Below are 22541 nucleotides of genomic sequence, written 5' to 3'. Positions count from 1 at the left end.
GGAGAGGAGCCCTCGGCCGGCCGGCGGGCAGGCTGAGAGGAGCAAGTGGTGGGCGGGGGGAGCCAGCGGGATCTCAGGGCGCAGGGCAAGTGGAGCAGGCCGGGACCCCTTCTGAGCATGGGCCTGGCTCCGTGGCACCACTGTAAACCCGGCACTGCCTGCGTGGGGGGGATTGCCGGGTTCCCCGTGTGGTGAGGGGGGGAGATCACTGGGTTCCCTGTGCGGAGAGCGGGGGGGATTGCCGGGTTTCCTGCACGGTGAGGGAGGAGATTGCCGGGTTCCCTGCACGGGGGGCAGGGGGGATCACTGGGTTCCCTGTGTGGGGGGGAATCGTTCAGGTTTCCTCCGTGTCTGCCAGGAGAGGGGTAGATCCTCACAGTGGGCGGCTGAGCCTCTCCCCACCACTCCTGAATTCCAGGCCTCTGTGCACACGGTTCCTCTCCTTGTGGGGAAGACAGCGTGGGGCTGGGAGAAGCCTGGATTCCCCCCACCTCCCGTGAACCTTTGACAGACAGCAGCCCACAAATGGGGTGGAAGCAGCAGAGGGGAGGGGAGCAGCCAGCTGGACCCACCTCTCAGCCTGTGCTGAGCCTGCGGCTCTCTGGGCAGGGGCTGTCGTCACCTGTGAGTGCAGCACCTGGCCCCCGGGGCCCTGAGCAGGGACCCTCGCTGCTGCCCCAGAGACCTGGCCCAGGCAGCATCCTGCTCCTGCCCCCACAGGGGTAGCTCTCAGAGGTGAGGGGGCCTGTGTGAGGGCCCAGAGAGAAACAATTCTCCCCAGAAGGCAGGGGACTGGGAGCTGGGCCAAGTGGCTGGGGGTGGGGGGCAGGATGGCCAGGGGCAGCTGGAGACTCCTGGCTGCAGGTGGGTGAATTTCGGGAGAGCTGAGACACACTGACCCCATGAAGTGCTCAGATAAAACCCTGCCTGGGCTGGGCTGGGCAAGGGGCTGCTCCGACTCCGTCCCTATGGATCTGTATGCTGGCCTTGCCCTTCTCTTTCAGAGCTTCCTTCCCCCTCGACCCCCCCACCGGGCTTCTGCCTTTCTCTCCCCGCCCCCCTCGGTCGCATTTGTAACCCATCTCCCCGTGTGGGCAGCATCAAGCGCTGGGTTCAAAATTTGGGGGTTTCTCTAAGATTACAGAACAGAACCGGCTCGAGCCCCGAGCCAGAGACCTAGGGACCAAGCCCCGGGCATCTCTCAGAGGCAGCGCTGAGTCTGTGTGTAACAGAATAACTGTTATGGAAAACACCAATTCCAAAGCATGGAAACCCTAAGTAAACGACTGCCCCATAGTATCACAGGCAGTGTCTTTTGCCTCAGTTTCCCACCCTGCTGGGTGACAGTCCAACAGCCAAATGTCCCTTCAATGCACTGCTCCCCTTTCCCTCTGCAGCATCCCAGAATCCAAGGGGGGTGGTCCTGGGGGTCACCTCTTGCCCCCGAGGTCACTGGTGGTTGAGTGGTGCCTCCGCTCTGGCTCTGGGCTCTGACCCCATCACTGCCGCTGGGCCATCACCGCTGCGTCTAACTGCGATGCCACGGGCTGTCTTTCCATCGCCTCTTCTACCTTGTCTGCCCCCGCGCAGGTCTCGGGTCAGCCCTCCCCCCACGCCCTGGCCATCTGGTGGGTAGTTACAGCTCTGGCCAGCCAAGAAAGCACCAGGAGTCTCAGGTGGCGCTGGTCAGCGCTACCTTTAAACGGGGTGTCTACCATGGGCATGGCACCAGCCAGGAACCGACCCAACCGCTCTGTCTGTCCCTTGCTTCAGCATCGCTTCCCACTTAGTGTGTGCGGTTAATCAGCGTGACCCCCAACTGGGGCCCATTCAGTACAGTTCTGCTGCCCGAACTCACCCACCCAGGAGAATAACAGTGCATTGCTCCTGGGCTAAAGGGAAGCTTAAACCCAAACTGGTGACTTTGGGCTGCTGGTCACCTAGCCACAGTAGGGCACCCATGAAAATATAGGGGCTCCTGAGGTCTCTTCCCGCAATTCATCACTAGATGGCAGAGGACAGGTCATTCAGACCCCCAGTTTAGTGACTGGACCCTGTTGTCATGGAGTCCCCGGGCAATGCTCTGGAGCTGCTCCCTATGAAGCCAGGCAGGACTCTGGGGAGTCTCCTCTCTGGGAGCAGCCTGTCTGCAGGACACACAGCTCACCCGGCTCCCCCCTTCCTGGGTCTGACCTCGGAGCATCCAGCGTCCTCTGCCCTCCGTGCACTTCCCACAGCAAGTGCGCCCAGGCGGGGTCCTGGGGAAGCCAGAGGGTCCTGCCCCCCAACTCCGCAGTCAGACGTGACTCTCAGCCAGCCAGTAAAACAGAAGGTTTATTAGATGACAGGAACATGGTCTAACACAGAGCTTGTAGGTGCAGAGAACAGGACCCCTCAGCTGGGTCCATTTTGGGGGACAGTGAACCAGACAACCCCATCTGCACTTCACTCCTCGTCCCCAGCCAGCCCCAAACTGAAACTCTCCCCAGCCCCCCCTCCTCTGGGCTTTGTCCGTTTCCCAGGCCAGGAGGTCACCAGATTCCTTTGTTCTCCAACCCTTTAGCTCTCACCTTGCAGGGGGGAAGGGCCAGGCCATCAGTTGCCAGGAAACAGGGTGTCGGCCATTCTCTGTGTCCAGACCCCTGCACACACCTGCCCTCTAGAACTTTGCGATGATCACGCACCCTTATCCCACCTCCTAGATACTTAAGAATTGCATAGGGGAAATTGAGGCACCCCCACACTATTCAGAGGAAACATCAAGAACAGTCTCACTTTGTCACATCTCTCCCCCCTTTGAGACCGAACTGAGCGGGGTCACTTCAGTCGGTGATCTGGGGAAGTTCGAAGCCACCAACGTTCCCATGGATGCCCCAGCATCTCTCCCATTCCTTGGTGGGAGTTACACCAGGGCCTTCCAGTTTCATGCCCTCTCTTAGGTCGGGGGTGGTCAATAGCACTCGCATGCCGCAGGTGGGAAGGTTTATGTGGCCCGTGCCCTTTTGCCACCCCAAAACCCTCGGGGGTCAAACTGGGATCGAGTCTTCTCCCAGCGCTCCAGTCTGGAGGGCTGCAATTCGGGCTCTCTTGGTTAAGAGCCCCCATCTTGAGCCACACACTGTTCACTTACAGAACTAGCATGGAGACATCCCTCTCTCAACAACCTTGTCCCCCCAACAAGCTGGCCACTTGGTTATAGGGCTGTTTAACTTTCTTAACAGCTTTCACTCCATCTGAGATCTTCTCAAAGCTATCCACACTGGATCCTTCAACAGGAAAGTGAGTGGATCCATTCACAACAGAAAATTTCTGGCTGTTAGGAATTGAAACTTTCATGATTAAATCACTTTCACACCCTTCAGTTGCGGTAAACTGCTTGCAAAGACTCCATGAGGATTCCTTTCCCTAGGAGCTTTACTATGCAACAATTCACCCTTCACAGAAATTCTGCCCTTACCCTCTTCACCTAGGGCTTGCTCTAGAGAAACACTTTCCTGAGCAACAACAGACTCTTTCTGGGTCTCACTTACATCCAGAATCACCTCTGGCCCATCAGGCGGATTCCTACACAATCCCCTTTCAGGCAAACTCACAGACTTCCTAGATAAAAGGTTAGAAGCCTTCTCCTTCCCTTTGCCACACACAAGTTCAGGAATCTTTTCCTTCTTGCTACAGGTTTCCACACCCTCAGTAGGTAACACGATAAAATCACCTTTCTGCTCTCCTTGTGCCCTGGCTAGGATCTCACCCTGATTAGACAGAGTTGCTTCACCCTTTCCTAGCCACACACTAGCAATGGGCAAAATACAAGCACCAGAATTGTCTGGTCTCTGGGATTTTACATAGACACTAACTGGATGCGAGCTAGTGACAGGGCCATTCTCCCGAGCAGACACAAACTTAGGGCCATTCCCTTCCTGGGCTTTAGCTGAATCCAGAACCAGCTCTGAGACAACTGCACTATTCTCAGCCATCACAGGCTGAAAGGCCCCTTCTGTCTGCTCCACAGACAAAGAAGAGCCGGAGACACTTTCTCCTTTCCCAGACACACAGCTTGGGATCATTCCCCTGGTCCCAGCACACAGGGCTGTTCACAGACAACTGCTTGGAGACCGGGGTAGCTCCCTCCACAGGCAAGTCAATACCCCTGACAGACACAGGCACCTTTCCTTCCCTGTCCCAATTCTCCACCCAGCTAACAGGTAAGGTCCAGGGACACTCGTCTTCCACTCTCCTCGCCTTCCCACGCTGCTGACTAGACAAAGCCATCAGCTCACAAGGCTGCCTAGGCTCATCCAAACTTTCCTTACCAAGCACCTTGCCACTCCCAACAGATCCCCTCCCTGCCTGTGTGTCCCCCCCCCACACCCTCCTCAGCTGGGGTCTCAGCTCCCACTGTGCTCAGCGCTGCCCTTGCTGTCCCCGTGGGGGTAGGCAGCGAGCTCGCTGCTTTCCTCACTGCATCAGAGCCAGCGTGAGCCCCCGCTCCGGTGTGCAAGGGGGCAGGGAGCATCTCTCTGTCCCACCCAGCCCCAGGGCTCTGGTTACAGGCAGGCAGGTATCCTGAGCCTAGCAGCTCCTCCCTGCTGCCAGCCAGGTCAGCTGCACTTTCAATGACCATTTCCCTCTCCACCGATTGATTCCCTGGATTCAAATTCAAACCCTCGGCCGTTACAGGAGCCGGGCCTGGATCCTGTCCCAAAGAGACACAGTCACCCCACAACAGGGTCTCACAGCTGGTATCCTGGAGAACCCCAATGACCAGCCACCCCCACCCCTCCTGGGTCTGCACAGGGATCTGGGCCATAGGCAGGGCAAGGGGCTTCATCCCTGGGACCCTCACCCAGCTCACCCAGCCCCTCAGCCTCTGAGGTTGCACCACCAGGGGCCTGACAACAGTTCTCTCTGTCCCAGGATCTCACCACCGCAGGAATGTCTCCCCATTGACCATCACCTTCCACTCCCACTAGGATTTCAAGGGGCCTGACCCCAGGAGACTCCACACAGACATATAGGTTGGGACCAGGAGTGGGAGCCTGTCCACTTCCCCACCCATCTGGCTGACGGAGTCTATGGCCTTGGGACTTAAGAACTGCATAGAGGAAACTGAGGCACCCCCACACTATTCAGAGGAAACATTAAGAACAGTCCCACTTTGTCACCCCCTTCTCACAGGCTGCCCATCCCCGAGCAGAGCCAGCTCCTGCAGCTTGCCCCCCATCTGCTGAGCAGCAGTTGCCAGGAGACAGAGCCGGAGCTGGCTGTCCTGGGCACAAAGGAGAGGCAGCAGGGGCTGCTGCTGCCCCAGCGCTGTCCCTGGGACACTGGCCAGGACACCAGCCTCCCAGGGATGCCCCCTTTCAAAGCCCAGCTCTCTGTACCAGGCAGCCCCACGCTAACCCTGGGCCGGCTGCTGGATACTCAGCTGCAAATCCTCCAGCCTCTGCACTGGTTCCTGCAAACAAGGCAGCCATTGCACCAGGGCCGCCAGGGAGAGCGGAAATCCCCAGTGCAGCGACCTGGGCCCTCAGGTACAGCCCTGGCTGGAATGTCACTGAGCCGCCAGCATCCGGCCCTGCCCTGATTCCGCACGCTCACGGGGAACCTGTCCCAGCCTGCCCCAGCCCATTCCCAGCCCCCAGATGGCTCAGCCAGGAACCCTCCCCCACCACCTCTCTCCCTTGGCTCACTCACCGGGAACCCTCCCCCACCCACTTCAAATAACGCAGCCTCCAGCACTTCCCGCTCCATGGGATTTCCAGCTGTTATGAAGTGGGACTGTTCTTAATGTTTCCTCTGAATATTGTGGGGGTGCCTCAGTTTCCCCTAGGCAGTTCTTAAGTATCTAGGGGGTGGGATAAGGGTGTATGATCGTTGCAGAGCCCTAGAGGGCAGGTGTGTGCAGGGGTCTGGACACAGAGAATGGCCGACACCCCGTTTTCTGGCAACTGGTGGCCTGGGCCCTTCCCCCCTGCAAGGTGAGAGCTAAAGGGTTGGAGAACAAAGGAATCCGGTGCCCTCCTGCCTGGGAAAGGGACAAAGCCCGGAGGAGGGGGGGCTGGGGAGAGTTGCAGTTTGGGGCTGGCTGGGGACATGGAGTGAAGTGCAGACATGGTTGTCTGGCTCACTGCCCCCCAAGATGGACCTGAATGAGGGGTCCTGTTCTCTGTACCTAGAAGCTCTGGTTTAGACCATGTTCCTGTCGTCTAATAAACCTTCTGTGTTACTGGCTGGCTGAGAGTCACGTTTGACTGCAGAGTTGGGGGGCAGGACCCTCTGGCTTCCCCAGGACCCCGCCTAGGCGGACTCGCTGTGGGAAGCGCACGGAGGGGCAGAGGATGCTGGATGCTCTGAGGTCAGACCAGGAAGGGGGGAGCCGAGTGAGCTGTGTGTCCTGCAGACAGGCTGCTCCCAGAGAGGAGACTTCACTAGAGTCCTGCCTGGCTTTGTAGGGAGCAGCTCCAGAGCGTCGCCGGGGACTCCGGGACACCGGCTGGCTTTGCTTCCCCCGCCTCCACCTCCGGCTGTGCTGAGCTCTCCATCCCCACCCTCCCATCAGGAAGAGACAGTTGGAGTCTGCTGCTTGTACGGGGCAAAGGGGGTCAGCAAGCCCCTTCCCGCTCATCTCTGACACCTCTAGGCCTCTATGTGTCACTTCTCTGGCCACACTGGTGGATACACAGGAGCAGGGCTTGTGGGGAATGGGTACCTCCACACAGGGCAATGGCCTTGCAGCTGCACGGACACCCCCAACAGGCTCCTCAATTGGCAGCCGATGGGGCAGCAGGCACATGTCATTGCGCTGGCCCAGCATTTGCCGTGCGAGGACAGTGCAAGGGCAGGGGCTCAGGGACAAGGGGCGGTGCAAAGGCAGATCCTTGGAGAGAAGGGGCAGGGTGGGGGCAGGGCTTCAGGGGAAGGGGTGGCACAAGGGAAGGGCTTCAAGGGGAAGGGGCGGGGCCTCAGGGGGAAGTGGCGGCACATGGGAAGGGCCTCAGGGGAAGGGGCGGGGCCTCAGGGGGAAGGGGCGGCACAAGGGAAGGGCTTCAAGGGGAAGGGGCGGGGCCTCAGGGGGAAGTGGCGGCACATGGGAAGGGCCTCAGGGGAAGGGGTGGGGTTTTAGGGGAAGGGGCGGCACTAGGGAAGGGCCTCGGGGAAGGGGCGGGGCCTCAGGGGGAAGGGGCGGCACAAGGGAAGGGCCTCAGGGGAAGGGGCAGGGTTTCAGGGGAAGGGGCGGCACAAGGGAAGGGCCTCAGGGAAGGAGTGGGGCCTCAGGGGGAAGGGGCAGGGCTTCAAGGAGCGGGGCTTCAGGGGGATGGGGTGGCACGGCCACAGTTTGGGCCCCGGTGGCCCCGCCATGTTTACGGGCCTTCTGCCACTCCTGCTGCTAATCCAGCCAACGGGGGGAGGGAGAGTCTTGCCTCTGGCATTTCTCATCTTGCTCTCACTGTTGTCTGGATGCCTCCAGCCAGGGGGCTGCACTGGCTCCTATCCCTGCCTCTTGTCCAGTTCCTGGCATTGTGTCTGCAGAGATACTTCTCTTGTCCGCATGTCCCATGAAAACTGCATGTGCCTGTGTCTCATGGAGCCTCTTCTCTCTCTGCAGAGACGTGGGTGCTGCCCCGGGAAGTGAGCGGGGCCCCACCCGTCACCGGAGGGGAGTGCAGCGCAAGAAGGCAGACGGCATGGAGCACCAGCCGGCAGTGAATGGACATGCCACCCCCACAGCTCACCCAAAAGACATCCCGGGAGGAAGTCACTTACATCAGGGCATGCAGCCTGGCAAGCGGCGACAGATGGGTGTGGAGTCACACGGTGTGGGAGAGCCCCTGGTGGGGACTGGGATCATTGCTGGGGTGTACGTGGAGGCTTCCAAGAAGACAATGAGCTTTTATGATGCCACCAGAGAGCATCTCCTGATGTCTGAGCCAGCACTTGCTCTTCTGGAGGCTCAGGCAGCCACAGGCTCCCTCATTGACCCGGTGGGGAACAAGCAGCTCTCCGTGGCAGAGGCCGTGAGACTGGGGCTGGTAGGCCTGGAGCTGAAAGAAAAGCTGCTGTCTGCAGAGAGAGCAGCAATTGGCTTTATGGACCCCTACACAGATGAGAAGATTTCACTCTATCAAGCCATCCAAAAAGAGCTGCTCGGGCGGGATCAGGGCGCCCGCCTGCTGGAGGTCCAGATCGCCACAGGGGGCCTCGTGGATCCAGCCACCAGCCACCGCATTCCCATGGACATTACCTACGAGCAGGGACACTTTGGTGACGAGATGAGCCAGCTCCTCTCTGACTCCAGCTCTGCTGCTGCCAGAGGGTTTCTTGACCCAAACACCAGCGAGACCGTCACCTATCTGGAGCTTAAGAAACGGTGCATGATCGATCCCTCCACAGGGCTCCTCCTCTTGCCCCTGAAAATCACTTTCCCAGGGCTGAGAGGGAGAGTGAGCAGCAGTGAGCTGCTCAGCTCCAGCATCATTGACATGGACACGTTCAGGGCCCTCGAGGAAGGCCGGGTCTCCGTCCAAGAGGTTGCAGAGATGGACCATGTTCAGCAGTACCTGGAGGGCACGGGAAGCATTGCAGGTGTTGCCATACTGCCGACTGGTGAGAGGAAGAGTCTGTACCAGGCGCTGACAGAGCACCTCCTCATGCCAGGCACAGCACTGGCCCTCCTGCAGGCCCAGGCTGCCACAGCCTGCCTGACAAAGCCCACCAAGAACCAGAGACTCTCAGTTGATGATGGTGTCAAGGCTGGTGTGGTTGGGCCGGAGCTCTATGAGAAGCTGTCGTCCGCTGAGAGAGCTGCCACCGGGTACCGAGACCCCTGCACTGGGGAGCTGCTCTCTCTGTTTCAAGCCATGAATAAGGGGCTCATTGCCAGGGACCAGGGGACTTACCTACTGGAGGCCCAGCTGGCCACCGGTGGCCTCATTGATCCAGTCCACAATCACCGTGTCCCAGTGGAGATGGCCTGCCAACGGGGCTACCTCGATGAAGAGATGAAGCGGCTCCTCTTCTATCCCACCCATGACATGAAAGGGTTCTTCGACCCCAACACGAAGGAGACACTCATGTACGCAGAGTTATTGGAGAGGTGTGTCACTGACCCAGACACCGGTCTCCGCCTGCTGCCACTCTTCGGAGAAGATGGGGAAGGGTCTCAGGGCATGCATTCCTTCATTGACCACAGGACCCGAATGGCTTTGGAAGACACAACCATACCTGTAGCCTGTGGCAAATTCAAGGGGAAGTCAGTGTCGCTCTGGAAACTCCTCTTCTCAGACTACTTCACAAACGTGCAAAGGGCCACGCTTACCCAGCAGTGCCGCACCACAACTCTCTCCATGAAGGAACTGGCTAAGACCATCAGCACCACAGTTCAGCAAATGGCTTCCACCGCCAATATTACCTTTGAAGGCCTGAGGCACAAAGTGACCCCTAGCCAGCTCCTGAGCGCTGACATCATCAACAGGGATTTGTTTGAGAAGCTGAGCCAAGGGGAGACATCAGCCAGAGAAGTTGTCTGCATGGACACAGTCAGGAAGTACCTGGAAGGGACAGGCAGTATAAGTGGGCTGCTGCTGCCCGATTCCCAGGAGAAAATTAGCATCTACCAGGCAAAGAGGAAAGGCCTTCTAATGCCAGGGACATCCCTCATCCTCCTCGAGGCACAGGCTGCCACTGGATTCATCATCGACCCAGCTGCAAACAAGAAATATTCCGTGGAGGAGGCTCTGCGAGCCAATGTCATCGGCCCAGATATTTACAACAAGCTTCTGGCAGCAGAGAAAGCAGTCACTGGCTACAAAGACCCCTACACCGGCAACAAGATCTCCCTCTTCCAGGCCATGAGCAAAGGCCACATCATCAGAGACCACGGCATCCGCCTGCTGGAGGCCCAGATCGCCACTGGTGGCATCATCGACCCCCTGCACAGTCACCGAATCCCCGTGGAGGTGGCTTACAAGCGGGGCTACTTTGACAAGAAGATGAACCGGATCCTCTCTGACTCCAGCGTTGACACCAAGGGCTTCTTCGACCCCAACACGCACGAGAACCTCACGTACTTGCAGCTGAAGGAGAAGTGCATCACAGAGCCCTCCACTGGACTCTGCCTCCTGCCTCTGAACAGCAAGAAGCGTCAGTTCATCAACGACACCACCAAACAAGCCTTCAGGAGCACCTGGCTCCTCGTGAAGTACGGGAGGTTCCAAGGAGAAAGGGTCTCCGTGTGGGACCTGTTGAACTCTGAGTATTTCAGCGAGGGAAAGCGGCGGGAGATATTTAATCACTACCAGCTGCGGAAGCTCACCCTGGAGCAGATCAGACTCATGTTGGAGGAAGAGATGAAAAAATGGGCCCACATCAAATTCCCAGCCATGAGAGGCAGCGTCACGGCCTACCACCTGCTAGAAACTGGCATCATAGACAAGGCCCTGTTCGAGAGGGTGCTGGAAGGAGCCGTGAGCCCAGAGGACGTCCTGCGCATGGACTCTGTCCGGAAATACCTCTACGGCTCCGGCAGCATCGGGGGGATCGTGCTCCAGCCATCAAACCAGAGAATGAGCATCTATGAAGCCATGAAGCAGAAGATTGTGATGCCAGGGGTGGCTCTCCCACTGCTTGAGGCCCAGGCTGCTACTGGCTTCATCATCGACCCAGTGAAAAACCAGAAGCTGTGCGTTGATGAAGCTGTAAGGGAAGGGGTTATTGGGCCAGAACTCCATGAGAAACTGCAGCATACAGAAGGAGCCGTAATGGGCTATAAAGACCCTTTCACTGGGGAAAAGATCTCCCTCTTCCAAGCCATGAAGAAGGGCCTTATCGCTGACAAACAGGCTATTCAGCTCATGGAAGCCCAAATTGCCACAGGAGGCATCATCGACCCCCACCACAGCCACTATGTCTCTGTGGAATTTGCCCAGAAACAAGGCTACTTGGACGAGGACATGAGCAAAACCCTTTCTAGTGCCTCTGATAATACCAGGGTCTACTGCATCCCCAACAGCAAGGAGCCTGTGACTTACGCTCAGCTCATCACTCACTGCCAGAAGGATGAAAACTCTGGCCTCCACTTGCTGCCTTTGCCACAGACAGCTGTGCCTGTCCGCACAGATGAGCAAATCCAGCAGGTATTCAAGGACACCATGGTAAAGGCGAAAGGGGTCTCCCTCTGGGAGCTGATCCACTCTGGCTACTTCACTGAGGAGCAGAGAAATGACTTTGTGGAGAAGTACCGGTCTGAGGACGTGTCTGTCTGGCAGCTGGTCACTCTTGTCCTGAAGCTTGTTGAGGAAATAGAGATGAAAGCCCATACTCACATCACCTTTGAAGGCCTGCGAGGCAGCGTGCCTGCTGTCTGGCTGCTCGATGCTGGCATCGTTACTGAGAAGATGTTTGTGGAGCTGGCTAAGGGAAAACAAACGGCTGGAGAAGTAGCCGAGATGGAGAGCGTGAAGAGATACTTACAGGGCACGGGGAGCATTGCTGGAATTTTCATACAGGCCTCCAAGAAGAGGATGAGCATTTACCAAGCAATGAAAAACAATCTCCTCCTGCCCGGGACAGGGGTGTTGTTGCTAGAGGCTCAAGCAGCTACAGGAGCTGTTATAGACCCAGTAACAAACCAGAAACTTGATGTGGAGGATGCCGTCAAAGCAGCCATTGTCGGTGAGGAACTCATGGAGAAGCTGCTTCTAGCAGAGAGAGCAGTGACTGGTTACACAGACCCATACACGGGGAACTCAATATCAGTCTGTCAAGCAATCAGGAAAGGCCTCATTCCCATGAGTGATGGTGTTCCCTTAATAGAGGCCCAGCTGGCTACAGGAGGGGTCATCGATCCTATCCACCATCATCATCTTCCTCTTCCTGCTGCCTACATGCACGGCTTTTATGATGAAGAAATGAACCAGGCCCTATCCCAGCCCACTGACAACAACAAAGTCTTCTTTGATCCAAACACAAAGGAAAACTTGACCTACCAGCAGCTGAAAGACAAGTGTGTCCCTGATGCTGAGACAGGCCTCTGGCTACTACCTCTGTCTGAAACTGCAGCATTCTATGTGGACAAACAAACCATGGAGGTGCTGAAATCTGTGACAGTCTGTGTTGCCGTAGGACGGTTCAAAGGGCAAACAGTTTCCCTCTGGGACCTTCTCAATTCCGAGTATATGACAGAGTGCAAGCAGAGAGAGCTGGTGGAACTATACAAAGGGGAGAACGCTGTGGCTCTGCAAGAAATCATCACCACCGTTACCACAATCATTGAAGAAACTGAGAAGCAAGGCAAGAGGTTCACATTCAAGGGCCTGCGGAAGCAGGTGTCTGCCAGTGACCTCTTCCAGTCTCAGCTGATAGACAAGAAAACCCTGGATGAACTCAAGCAGGGACAGAAAACTGTTAAAGAAGTCACAGAGATGGACTCCGTCCGGAGATACCTGGAGGGGGTTAACTTCATAGCTGGAGTGCTAGTACAGCCAGCCAATGAGAAGATGAGCATCTACCAGGCTATGATGAGAAGCATGCTGAGGCCGGGCACCGCACTGGTGTTGCTGGAGGCGCAGGCTGCCACCGGGTTTGTTATTGACCCGGTGAAGAACAAGAGGCTGTCAGTGGAGGAGGCACTTGCTGCTGGGCTCATTGGACAAGAGATCTATGAAAAGCTGCGGTCTGCAGAGAGAGCAGTTACCGGATACACTGACCCCTACACAAAAGGCCAAATCTCCCTCTTCGAAGCCATGAACCAGGGACTGATCCTCAAGAGCCATGGCATCCGCCTGCTCGAGGCCCAGGTTGTCACTGGCGGCATCATCGATCCCGTGCACAGTCACCGCCTCCCCATGGAGGTGGCTTACAAGCGGGGCTACTTCGATGAAGAGATGAACCGGATCCTCTCTGACCCCAGCGACGACACCAAGGGCTTCTTCGACCCCAACACTCATGAGAACCTCACCTACATACAACTCTTGGAGAGATGTGTCCAAGACCCTGAGACTGGGCTGTACATGCTCCAAATAGTAAAGCATGGGGGGAGATACTTCTATATAGATGAGTCAATGAAACAATTTTTATGCTCAAAACCCATTAAAATGCACGTTGGGAAGTTCAAAGGCCAAACAGTGTCCCTCTGGGACCTGCTCTGCTCTCAGTACATCTCAGAACAGAAAAGAAAAGAATTAGTGAAGCAATATAAATGTGAAACCCTGACAATAGAACAGCTCACTACAGTCATCATCACCATCATTGAGGAAATGGAACTCATAACCCAAGCCCTTAAGGTAAAAGGTCTCAGAAGAGATGTATCAATGTCAGAGTTATTCAATGCTGAGATAATTGACAAAACGACACTGGACAATCTGCAAAAAGGAACTCTCACAGTCCATAAACTCACCCAAATGAATTCTGTCAAGAGGTATCTGGACGGAACTGGCTGCATTGCTGGAGTTCTGCTGCCAGCCAAGAAAGAGAGGATGAGCATCTACCAGGCCCGAGAGAGAGGTCTCCTAACACCAGAATCAGCGCTGGTGCTGCTGGAAGCGCAGGCTGCAACTGGCTTTATCATTGACCCACTAAAGAACGAGAAGCTGTCTGTCGATGAAGCTGTCTCCGCTGGCCTGGTGGGCAGTGAGATTCACGAGAAGCTGCTCTCTGCAGAGAGAGCAGTAACCGGATACACAGACCCATGCACAGGCAACAAGATCTCCCTCTTCCAGGCCATGAAGAAAGACCTGCTAGTCAAAGACCACGGCATCCACCTGCTGGAGGCCCAGATAGCCACCGGCGGCATCATCGACCCCGTGCACAGTCTCCGCCTCCCCATGGAGGTGGCTTACAACCGGGGATATTTCGACGATGACACATTTCTCCTTCTTTCTGATCCAGAATATGGCAACAAACGATTTATGGATCCTAACACCAAGGAAAAACTCAGTTATGCACAGCTTCTGCACAGATGTAGCAAAGACCCAGACACAGGACTATGCCTGCTCCAGATAATAGAAAAGAAGGAAGACTATTTCTACATTGATGAGCAAACAAAAAATACAATGTTATCCACCATGGTTCAAGTACCGGTAGGGAAATACAAAGGACATAATCTATCTCTATGGAAACTCCTCTGTTCCGAATATATCACTGAGGAAAAGAGAAAAGAATTGGTAAAAGGATACAAAAAGGAATCCACAGCGATTCTACAAAAGATCATTGATACCATCTTAACCATTATACATGAAAAAGAGAGGAGCAGAAAAGATATATGGTTCCAGGGAATCAGACAACAAATCACTGCATCAGAACTACTCAAGGCAGAGATAATTACCAAGGACACAATGGAAAAGCTAGAGGAAGGAAAAGAGACAGCAAAAGATATAGAAAAGATAGATGCCATAAAGAGATACCTCGAAGGAACTAGCTGCATTGCCGGAGTCCTTGTGCCATCCAACACAGACCCATCCAGGACAGAGAAGATGAGCATCTACCAGGCCATGTGGAAGGGGATTCTGAGGCCGGGCACCGCGCTGGTGCTGCTGGAGGCGCAGGCTGCCACCGGCTTTATCACTGACCCGCTGAAGAACGAGAAGCTGTCCGTCGATGAAGCCGTCTCCGCCGGCCTGGTGGGCAGCGAGGTTCACGAGAAGCTGCTCTCTGCAGAGAGAGCAGTGACCGGATACACTGACCCCTACACAGGCAACAAGATCTCCCTCTTCCAGGCCTTGAAGAAAGACCTGCTGGTCAAAGACCACGGCATCCGCCTGCTGGAGGCCCAGATCGCCACCGGCGGCATCATCGACCCCGTGCACAGTCACCGCCTCCCCGTGGAGGTGGCTTACAAGCGGGGCTACTTCGACGAAGAGATGAACCGGATCCTCTCCGACCCCAGCGACGACACCAAGGGCTTCTTCGACCCCAACACTCACGAGAACCTCACCTACATGCAGCTCCTCAGCAGATGCGTCCCAGACCCAGACACGGGGCTCCTTATGCTTCAGCTGATGCACAAAGGCTCCGTGCTCTTCCAGCTAGATGAACAAACACGAATCTCCTTACAGTCTGCCCCTGCCACCGTCAGCGTGGGGCTCTTCCAGGGGCAGAACGTGACCGTGTGGGAGCTTCTCTTCTCCAGATACGTCCCTGACCAAAAAAGGCAGGAGCTTCTGAAGAAGTACAAAGCGGGGACGCTAACCATTCAGGAAATGACAACCATCATCACCACCCTCATCACCGAGACCGAAAAAGAGAGCGGCAAACAGCCCCGAGGTGTGGAAGGCCCCTGCCGAGAGAAGAGAACATCCGGGAGAGCTGCCAGCGCCCCTTCTCCACAGGACGAACAAGCGGAAAAGACTCTCCGGCTTGCGACCGTCGACGTGTCGGTCGGCGAGTTCCAAGGGCGAAAGGTCTCCGCGTGGGAACTTCTCTTCTCCAAATACTTCTCGGAAGAGAAAAGGCAGGAGGTGCTGGAGAAGTACAGAGCAGGGACCGTGACCCTGGAGGAGCTGGTCAGAATCCTCACCGCTATCGTTGAGGAGAAAGAAGAGAGAAGCAGCAAACTGAAGTTCTCCGGCCTCAGGAGGCAGGTGACTGCCTCAGAGCTGTTCAGCTCTGACATTATTGACCAGAACACGCTGACTGAACTCACCCAGGGCACCAAGACGGTGCAGGAGATCACGGAAATGGATTCCGTAAAGCGATACCTCCAAGGAACTAGCTGCATTGCCGGAGTCCTTGTGCCATCCAACACAGACCCATCCAGGACAGAGAAGATGAGCATCTACCAGGCCATGTGGAAGGGGATTCTGAGACCGGGCACTGCGCTGGTGCTGCTGGAGGCGCAGGCTGCCACCGGCTTTATCACTGACCCGCTGAAGAACGAGAAGCTGTCCGTCGATGAAGCCGTCTCCGCCGGTCTGGTGGGCAGCGAGGTTCACGAGAAGCTGCTCTCTGCAGAGAGAGCAGTGACCGGATACACTGACCCCTACACAGGCAACAAGATCTCCCTCTTCCAGGCCTTGAAGAAAGACCTGCTAGTCAAAGACCACGGCATCCGCCTGCTGGAGGCCCAGATCGCCACCGGCGGCATCATCGACCCCGTGCACAGTCACCGCCTCCCCGTGGAGGTGGCTTACAAGCGGGGCTACTTCGACGAAGAGATGAACCGGATCCTCTCCGACCCCTCTGACGACACCAAGGGCTTCTTCGACCCCAACACTCACGAGAACCTCACCTACATGCAGCTCCTCAGCAGATGCGTCCCAGACCCAGACACGGGGCTCCTTATGCTTCAGCTGATGCACAAAGGCTCCGTGCTCTTCCAGCTAGATGAACAAACACGAATCTCCTTACAGTCTGCCCCTGCCACCGTCAGCGTGGGGCTCTTCCAGGGGCAGAACGTGACCGTGTGGGAGCTTCTCTTCTCCAGATACGTCCCTGACCAAAAAAGGCAGGAGTTTCTGAAGAAGTACAAAGCGGGGACGCTAACCATTCAGGAAATGACAACCATCATCACCACCCTCATCACCGAGACCGAAAAAGAGAGCGGCAAACAGCCCCGAGGTGTGGAAGGCCCCTGCCGAGAGAAGAGAACATCCAGGAGAGCTGCCAGCGCCCCTTCTCCACAGGACGAACAAGCGGAAAAGACTCTCCGGCTCGCGACCGTCGACGTGTCGGTCGGCGAGTTCCAAGGGCGAAAGGTCTCAGCGTGGGAACTTCTCTTCTCCAAATACCTCTCGGAAGAGAAAAGGCAGGAGGTGCTGGAGAAGTACAGAGCAGGGACCGTGACCCTGGAGGAGCTGGTCAGAATCCTCACCGCTATCGTTGAGGAGAAAGAAGAGAGAAGCAGCAAACTGAAGTTCTCCGGCCTCAGGAGGCAGGTGACTGCCTCAGAGCTGTTCAGCTCTGACATTATTGACCAGAACACGCTGACTGAACTCACCCAGGGCACCAAGACGGTGCAGGAGATCACGGAAATGGATTCTGTTAAGCGATACCTCCAAGGAACTAGCTGCATTGCCGGAGTCCTTGTGCCATCCAACACAGACCCATCCAGGACAGAGAAGATGAGCATCTACCAGGCCATGTGGAAGGGGATTCTGAGGCCGGGCACCGCGCTGGTGCTGCTGGAGGCGCAGGCTGCCACCGGCTTTATCACTGACCCGCTGAAGAACGAGAAGCTGTCCGTCGATGAAGCCGTCTCCGCCGGCCTGGTGGGCAGCGAGGTTCACGAGAAGCTGCTCTCTGCAGAGAGAGCAGTGACCGGATACACTGACCCCTACACAGACAACAAGATCTCCCTCTTCCAGGCCATGAAGAAAGACCTGCTAGTCAAAGACCACGGCATCCGCCTGCTGGAGGCCCAGATCGCCACCGGCGGCATCATCGACCCCGTGCACAGTCACCGCCTCCCCGTGGAGGTAGCTTACAAGCGGGGCTACTTCGACGAAGAGATGAACCGGATCCTCTCCGACCCCAGCGACGACACCAAGGGCTTCTTCGACCCCAACACTCACGAGAACCTCACCTACATGCAGCTCCTCAGCAGATGCGTCCCAGACCCAGACACGGGGCTCCTTATGCTTCAGCTGATGCACAAAGGCTCCGTGCTCTTCCAGCTAGATGAACAAACACGAATCTCCTTACAGTCTGCCCCTGCCACCGTCAGCGTGGGGCTCTTCCAGGGACAGAACGTGACTGTGTGGGAGCTTCTCTTCTCCAGATACGTCCCTGACCAAAAAAGGCAGGAGCTTCTGAAGAAGTACAAAGCGGGGACGCTAACCATTCAGGAAATGACAACCATCATCACCACCCTCATCACCGAGACCGAAAAAGAGAGCGGCAAACAGCCCCGAGGTGTGGAAGGCCCCTGCCGAGAGAAGAGAACATCCGGGAGAGCTGCCAGCGCCCCTTCTCCACAGGACGAACAAGCGGAAAAGACTCTCTGGCTCGCGACCGTCGATGTGTCGGTCGGCGAGTTCCAAGGGCGAAAGGTCTCCGCGTGGGAACTTCTCTTCTCCAAATACTTCTCGGAAGAGAAAAGGCAGGAGGTGCTGGAGAAGTACAGAGCAGGGACCGTGACCCTGGAGGAGCTGGTCAGAATCCTCACCGCTATCGTTGAGGAGAAAGAAGAGAGAAGCAGCAAACTGAAGTTCTCCGGCCTCAGGAGGCAGGTGACTGCCTCAGAGCTGTTCAGCTCTGACATTATTGACCAGAACACGCTGACTGAACTCACCCAGGGCACCAAGACGGTGCAGGAGATCACGGAAATGGATTCCGTAAAGCGATACCTCCAAGGAACTAGCTGCATTGCCGGAGTCCTTGTGCCATCCAACACAGACCCATCCAGGACAGAGAAGATGAGCATCTACCAGGCCATGTGGAAGGGGATTCTGAGGCCGGGCACCGCGCTGGTGCTGCTGGAGGCGCAGGCTGCCACCGGCTTTATCACTGACCCGCTGAAGAACGAGAAGCTGTCCGTCGATGAAGCCGTCTCCGCCGGTCTGGTGGGCAGCGAGGTTCACGAGAAGCTGCTCTCTGCAGAGAGAGCAGTGACCGGATACACTGACCCCTACACAGGCAACAAGATCTCCCTCTTCCAGGCCATGAAGAAAGACCTGCTAGTCAAAGACCACGGCATCCGCCTGTTGGAGGCCCAGATTGCCACCGGCGGCATCATCGACCCCGTGCACAGTCACCGCCTCCCCGTGGAGGTGGCTTACAAGCGGGGCTACTTCGACGAAGAGATGAACCGGATCCTCTCCGACCCCAGCGACGACACCAAGGGCTTCTTCGACCCCAACACTCACGAGAACCTCACCTACATGCAGCTCCTCAGCAGATGCGTCCCAGACCCAGACACGGGGCTCCTTATGCTTCAGCTGATGCACAAAGGCTCCGTGCTCTTCCAGCTAGATGAACAAACACGAATCTCCTTACAGTCTGCCCCTGCCACCGTCAGCGTGGGGCTCTTCCAGGGGCAGAACGTGACCGTGTGGGAGCTTCTCTTCTCCAGATACGTCCCTGACCAAAAAAGGCAGGAGCTTCTGAAGAAGTACAAAGCGGGGACGCTAACCATTCAGGAAATGACAACCATCATCACCACCCTCATCACCGAGACCGAAAAAGAGAGCGACAAACAGCCTCGAGGTGTGGAAGGCCCCTGCCGAGAGAAGAGAACATCCGGGAGAGCTGCCAGCGCCCCTTCTCCACAGGACGAACAAGCGGAAAAGACTCTCTGGCTCGCGACCGTCGACGTGTCGGTCGGCGAGTTCCAAGGGCGAAAGGTCTCCGCGTGGGAACTTCTCTTCTCCAAATACCTCTCGGAAGAGAAAAGGCAGGAGGTGCTGGAGAAGTACAGAGCAGGGACCGTGACCCTGGAGGAGCTGGTCAGAATCCTCACCGCTATCGTTGAGGAGAAAGAAGAGAGAAGCAGCAAACTGAAGTTCTCCGGCCTCAGGAGGCAGGTGACTGCCTCAGAGCTGTTCAGCTCTGACATTATTGACCAGAACACGCTGACTGAACTCACCCAGGGCACCAAGACGGTGCAGGAGATCACGGAAATGGATTCCGTAAAGCGATACCTCCAAGGAACTAGCTGCATTGCCGGAGTCCTTGTGCCATCCAACACAGACCCATCCAGGACAGAGAAGATGAGCATCTACCAGGCCATGTGGAAGGGGATTCTGAGGCCGGGCACCGCGCTGGTGCTGCTGGAGGCGCAGGCTGCCACCGGCTTTATCACTGACCCGCTGAAGAACGAGAAGCTGTCCGTCGATGAAGCCGTCTCCGCCGGCCTGGTGGGCAGCGAGGTTCACGAGAAGCTGCTCTCTGCAGAGAGAGCAGTGACCGGATACACTGACCCCTACACAGGCAACAAGATCTCCCTCTTCCAGGCCATGAAGAAAGACCTGCTAGTCAAAGACCACGGCATCCGCCTGCTGGAGGCCCAGATCGCCACCGGCGGCATCATCGACCCCGTGCACAGTCACCGCCTCCCCGTGGAGGTGGCTTACAAGCGGGGCTACTTCGACGAAGAGATGAACCGGATCCTCTCCGACCCCAGCGACGACACCAAGGGCTTCTTCGACCCCAACACTCACGAGAACCTCACCTACATGCAGCTCCTCAGCAGATGCGTCCCAGACCCAGACACGGGGCTCCTTATGCTTCAGCTGATGCACAAAGGCTCCGTGCTCTTCCAGCTAGATGAACAAACACGAATCTCCTTACAGTCTGCCCCTGCCACCGTCAGCGTGGGGCTCTTCCAGGGGCAGAACGTGACCGTGTGGGAGCTTCTCTTCTCCAGATACGTCCCTGACCAAAAAAGGCAGGAGTTTCTGAAGAAGTACAAAGCGGGGACGCTAACCATTCAGGAAATGACAACCATCATCACCACCCTCATCACCGAGACCGAAAAAAAGAGCGGCAAACAGCCCAGAGGTGTGGAAGGCCCCTGCCGAGAGAAGAGAACATCCGGGAGAGCTGCCAGCGCCCCTTCTCCACAGGACGAACAAGCGGAAAAGACTCTCCGGCTCGCGACCGTCGACGTGTCGGTCGGCGAGTTCCAAGGGCGAAAGGTCTCCGCGTGGGAACTTCTCTTCTCCAAATACCTCTCGGAAGAGAAAAGGCAGGAGGTGCTGGAGAAGTACAGAGCAGGGACCGTGACCCTGGAGGAGCTGGTCAGAATCCTCACCGCTATCGTTGAGGAGAAAGAAGAGAGAAGCAGCAAACTGAAGTTCTCCGGCCTCAGGAGGCAGGTGACTGCCTCAGAGCTGTTCAGCTCTGACATTATTGACCAGAACACGCTGACTGAACTCACCCAGGGCACCAAGACGGTGCAGGAGATCACGGAAATGGATTCCGTAAAGCGATACCTCCAAGGAACTAGCTGCATTGCCGGAGTCCTTGTGCCATCCAACACAGACCCATCCAGGACAGAGAAGATGAGCATCTACCAGGCCATGTGGAAGGGGATTCTGAGGCCGGGCACCGCGCTGGTGCTGCTGGAGGCGCAGGCTGCCACCGGCTTTATCACTGACCCGCTGAAGAACGAGAAGCTGTCCGTCGATGAAGCCGTCTCCGTCGGCCTGGTGGGCAGCGAGATTCACGAGAAGCTGCTCTCTGCAGAGAGAGCAGTGACCGGATACACTGACCCCTACACAGGCAACAAGATCTCCCTCTTCCAGGCCATGAAGAAAGACCTGCTAGTCAAAGACCACAGCATCCGCCTGCTGGAGGCCCAGATCGCCACCGGCGGCATCATCGACCCCGTGCACAGTCACCGCCTCCCCGTGGAGGTGGCTTACAAGCGGGGCTACTTCGACGAAGAGATGAACCGGATCCTCTCCGACCCCAGCGACGACACCAAGGGCTTCTTCGACCCCAACACTCACGAGAACCTCACCTACATGCAGCTCCTCAGCAGATGCATCCCAGACCCAGACACAGGGTTTTGTTTGCTGAAGGTGGGGATGGACTAATTACATTTCATTTTATGACTCTGATCCCAGTTTTGTTTGATTTTGCAAATTGCACTTTTCATCCCTTTGTCTTCAGTCATTCTGTCTCTGTGAGCACTGGTGTTCTGTCACTCTGATTGTTTGGTAAAATTCCCAGCGTGCTTTGCAGGACAAATGTCTCAGTGATCCTTCTTTTTGTTATCATCCCCTTTTACTCAGGTCAGTCTGCTAACTGCTTGCAGTGGAATGCCATGTTATTTGTCTCCCAGGTTGCCAGGGATATTGGGTCCCTGATATTGCACTGCCTTCTGCGTCATACGGGAATCATACTGAGTAACCTCAGGGAATCTCAGGGTAACATGCAATACCTGTGATTCTCGTGGACCAAAGAATGCATTGCAGCCGCTATGGGAAGGAAAGGTGTTCAGCGTAAGCTAGGGTAAGGGTGGAAGTGGCTGGGTCTTCTCTTTACAGGTTCTGCTCAGGATAGTTCTAGAATCGGAATTCCAACGTTTTTCAGGTCAGAGTTGAGGCGCATGGGCTGAGTGGCGGGGGGAGGCTGCAGGTCTGGATCGAGGAGTATCAGCAGAGCTGGGTGGAGGCCAGAACTGGAAGACCATGGCAACTTGGTGGGGGAGTGTGGTGCATTGGCAGAGCTGAGCGGCAGAGGGTTGCACAGCATTGGCCTGCACTATTCTCGTCGATTTGATTTAGTTTCTCCAAGTGCAACCCTCCCTGAGCGATCCAATACCATGTGAGTCTGTAGCTGGGGATACTGTGTCCCTCCCCTTTCGAGCACTAGACTCACTCACAAACACAGTGGTATGTTGTTTTCAAAGTCCCCCTTCCTGCCTGACAGCTGCCCTCGAGCTGAGGTCTGTGAAATCTAGCGAGAAGCTGAGGAATCATGAGGCATATTTTCATAAGGGTTTGTGTATTCAAAATTGGGTTTGCAACATGGACTTTTCAGTGGAACAGCCAGAAATAAAGGGGCCTTTCCCCTCTGACAGGGCATTTCCAGACGGGTCTATCCCAGGCTCGGCTCCTCTTCTCCTTCCAACTCCTGAGCTCGCTTTGCCAATGTTCTGTGCC

The 22541-nt window shown here is 56.3% G+C and overlaps 1 protein-coding gene across 1 annotated transcript in view; it reads left to right on the top strand.

The window, feature by feature from the left end:
* Positions 1–21494, top strand: part of EPPK1 (epiplakin 1) — a 33210-nt gene extending 11716 nt beyond the window's left edge. Inside the window, exon 2 of the mRNA XM_038393164.2 lies at positions 7607–21494. Coding sequence (XP_038249092.1) covers positions 7686–21470 — 13785 coding nt within the window. The 5' untranslated portion in view covers positions 7607–7685 and the 3' untranslated portion in view covers positions 21471–21494. The remainder of the gene's footprint in view (positions 1–7606) is intronic.
* The last annotated feature ends 1047 nt before the right edge of the window (positions 21495–22541 follow it).

The sequence above is a fragment of the Dermochelys coriacea genome, chromosome 2 (genome assembly GCF_009764565.3).
Source record: "Dermochelys coriacea isolate rDerCor1 chromosome 2, rDerCor1.pri.v4, whole genome shotgun sequence".
Classification (NCBI taxonomy): Eukaryota; Metazoa; Chordata; order Testudines; family Dermochelyidae; genus Dermochelys; species Dermochelys coriacea.
Note: the sequence above shows the minus strand (reverse complement) of the source record. Positions and strands in the feature narration are given on the sequence as shown.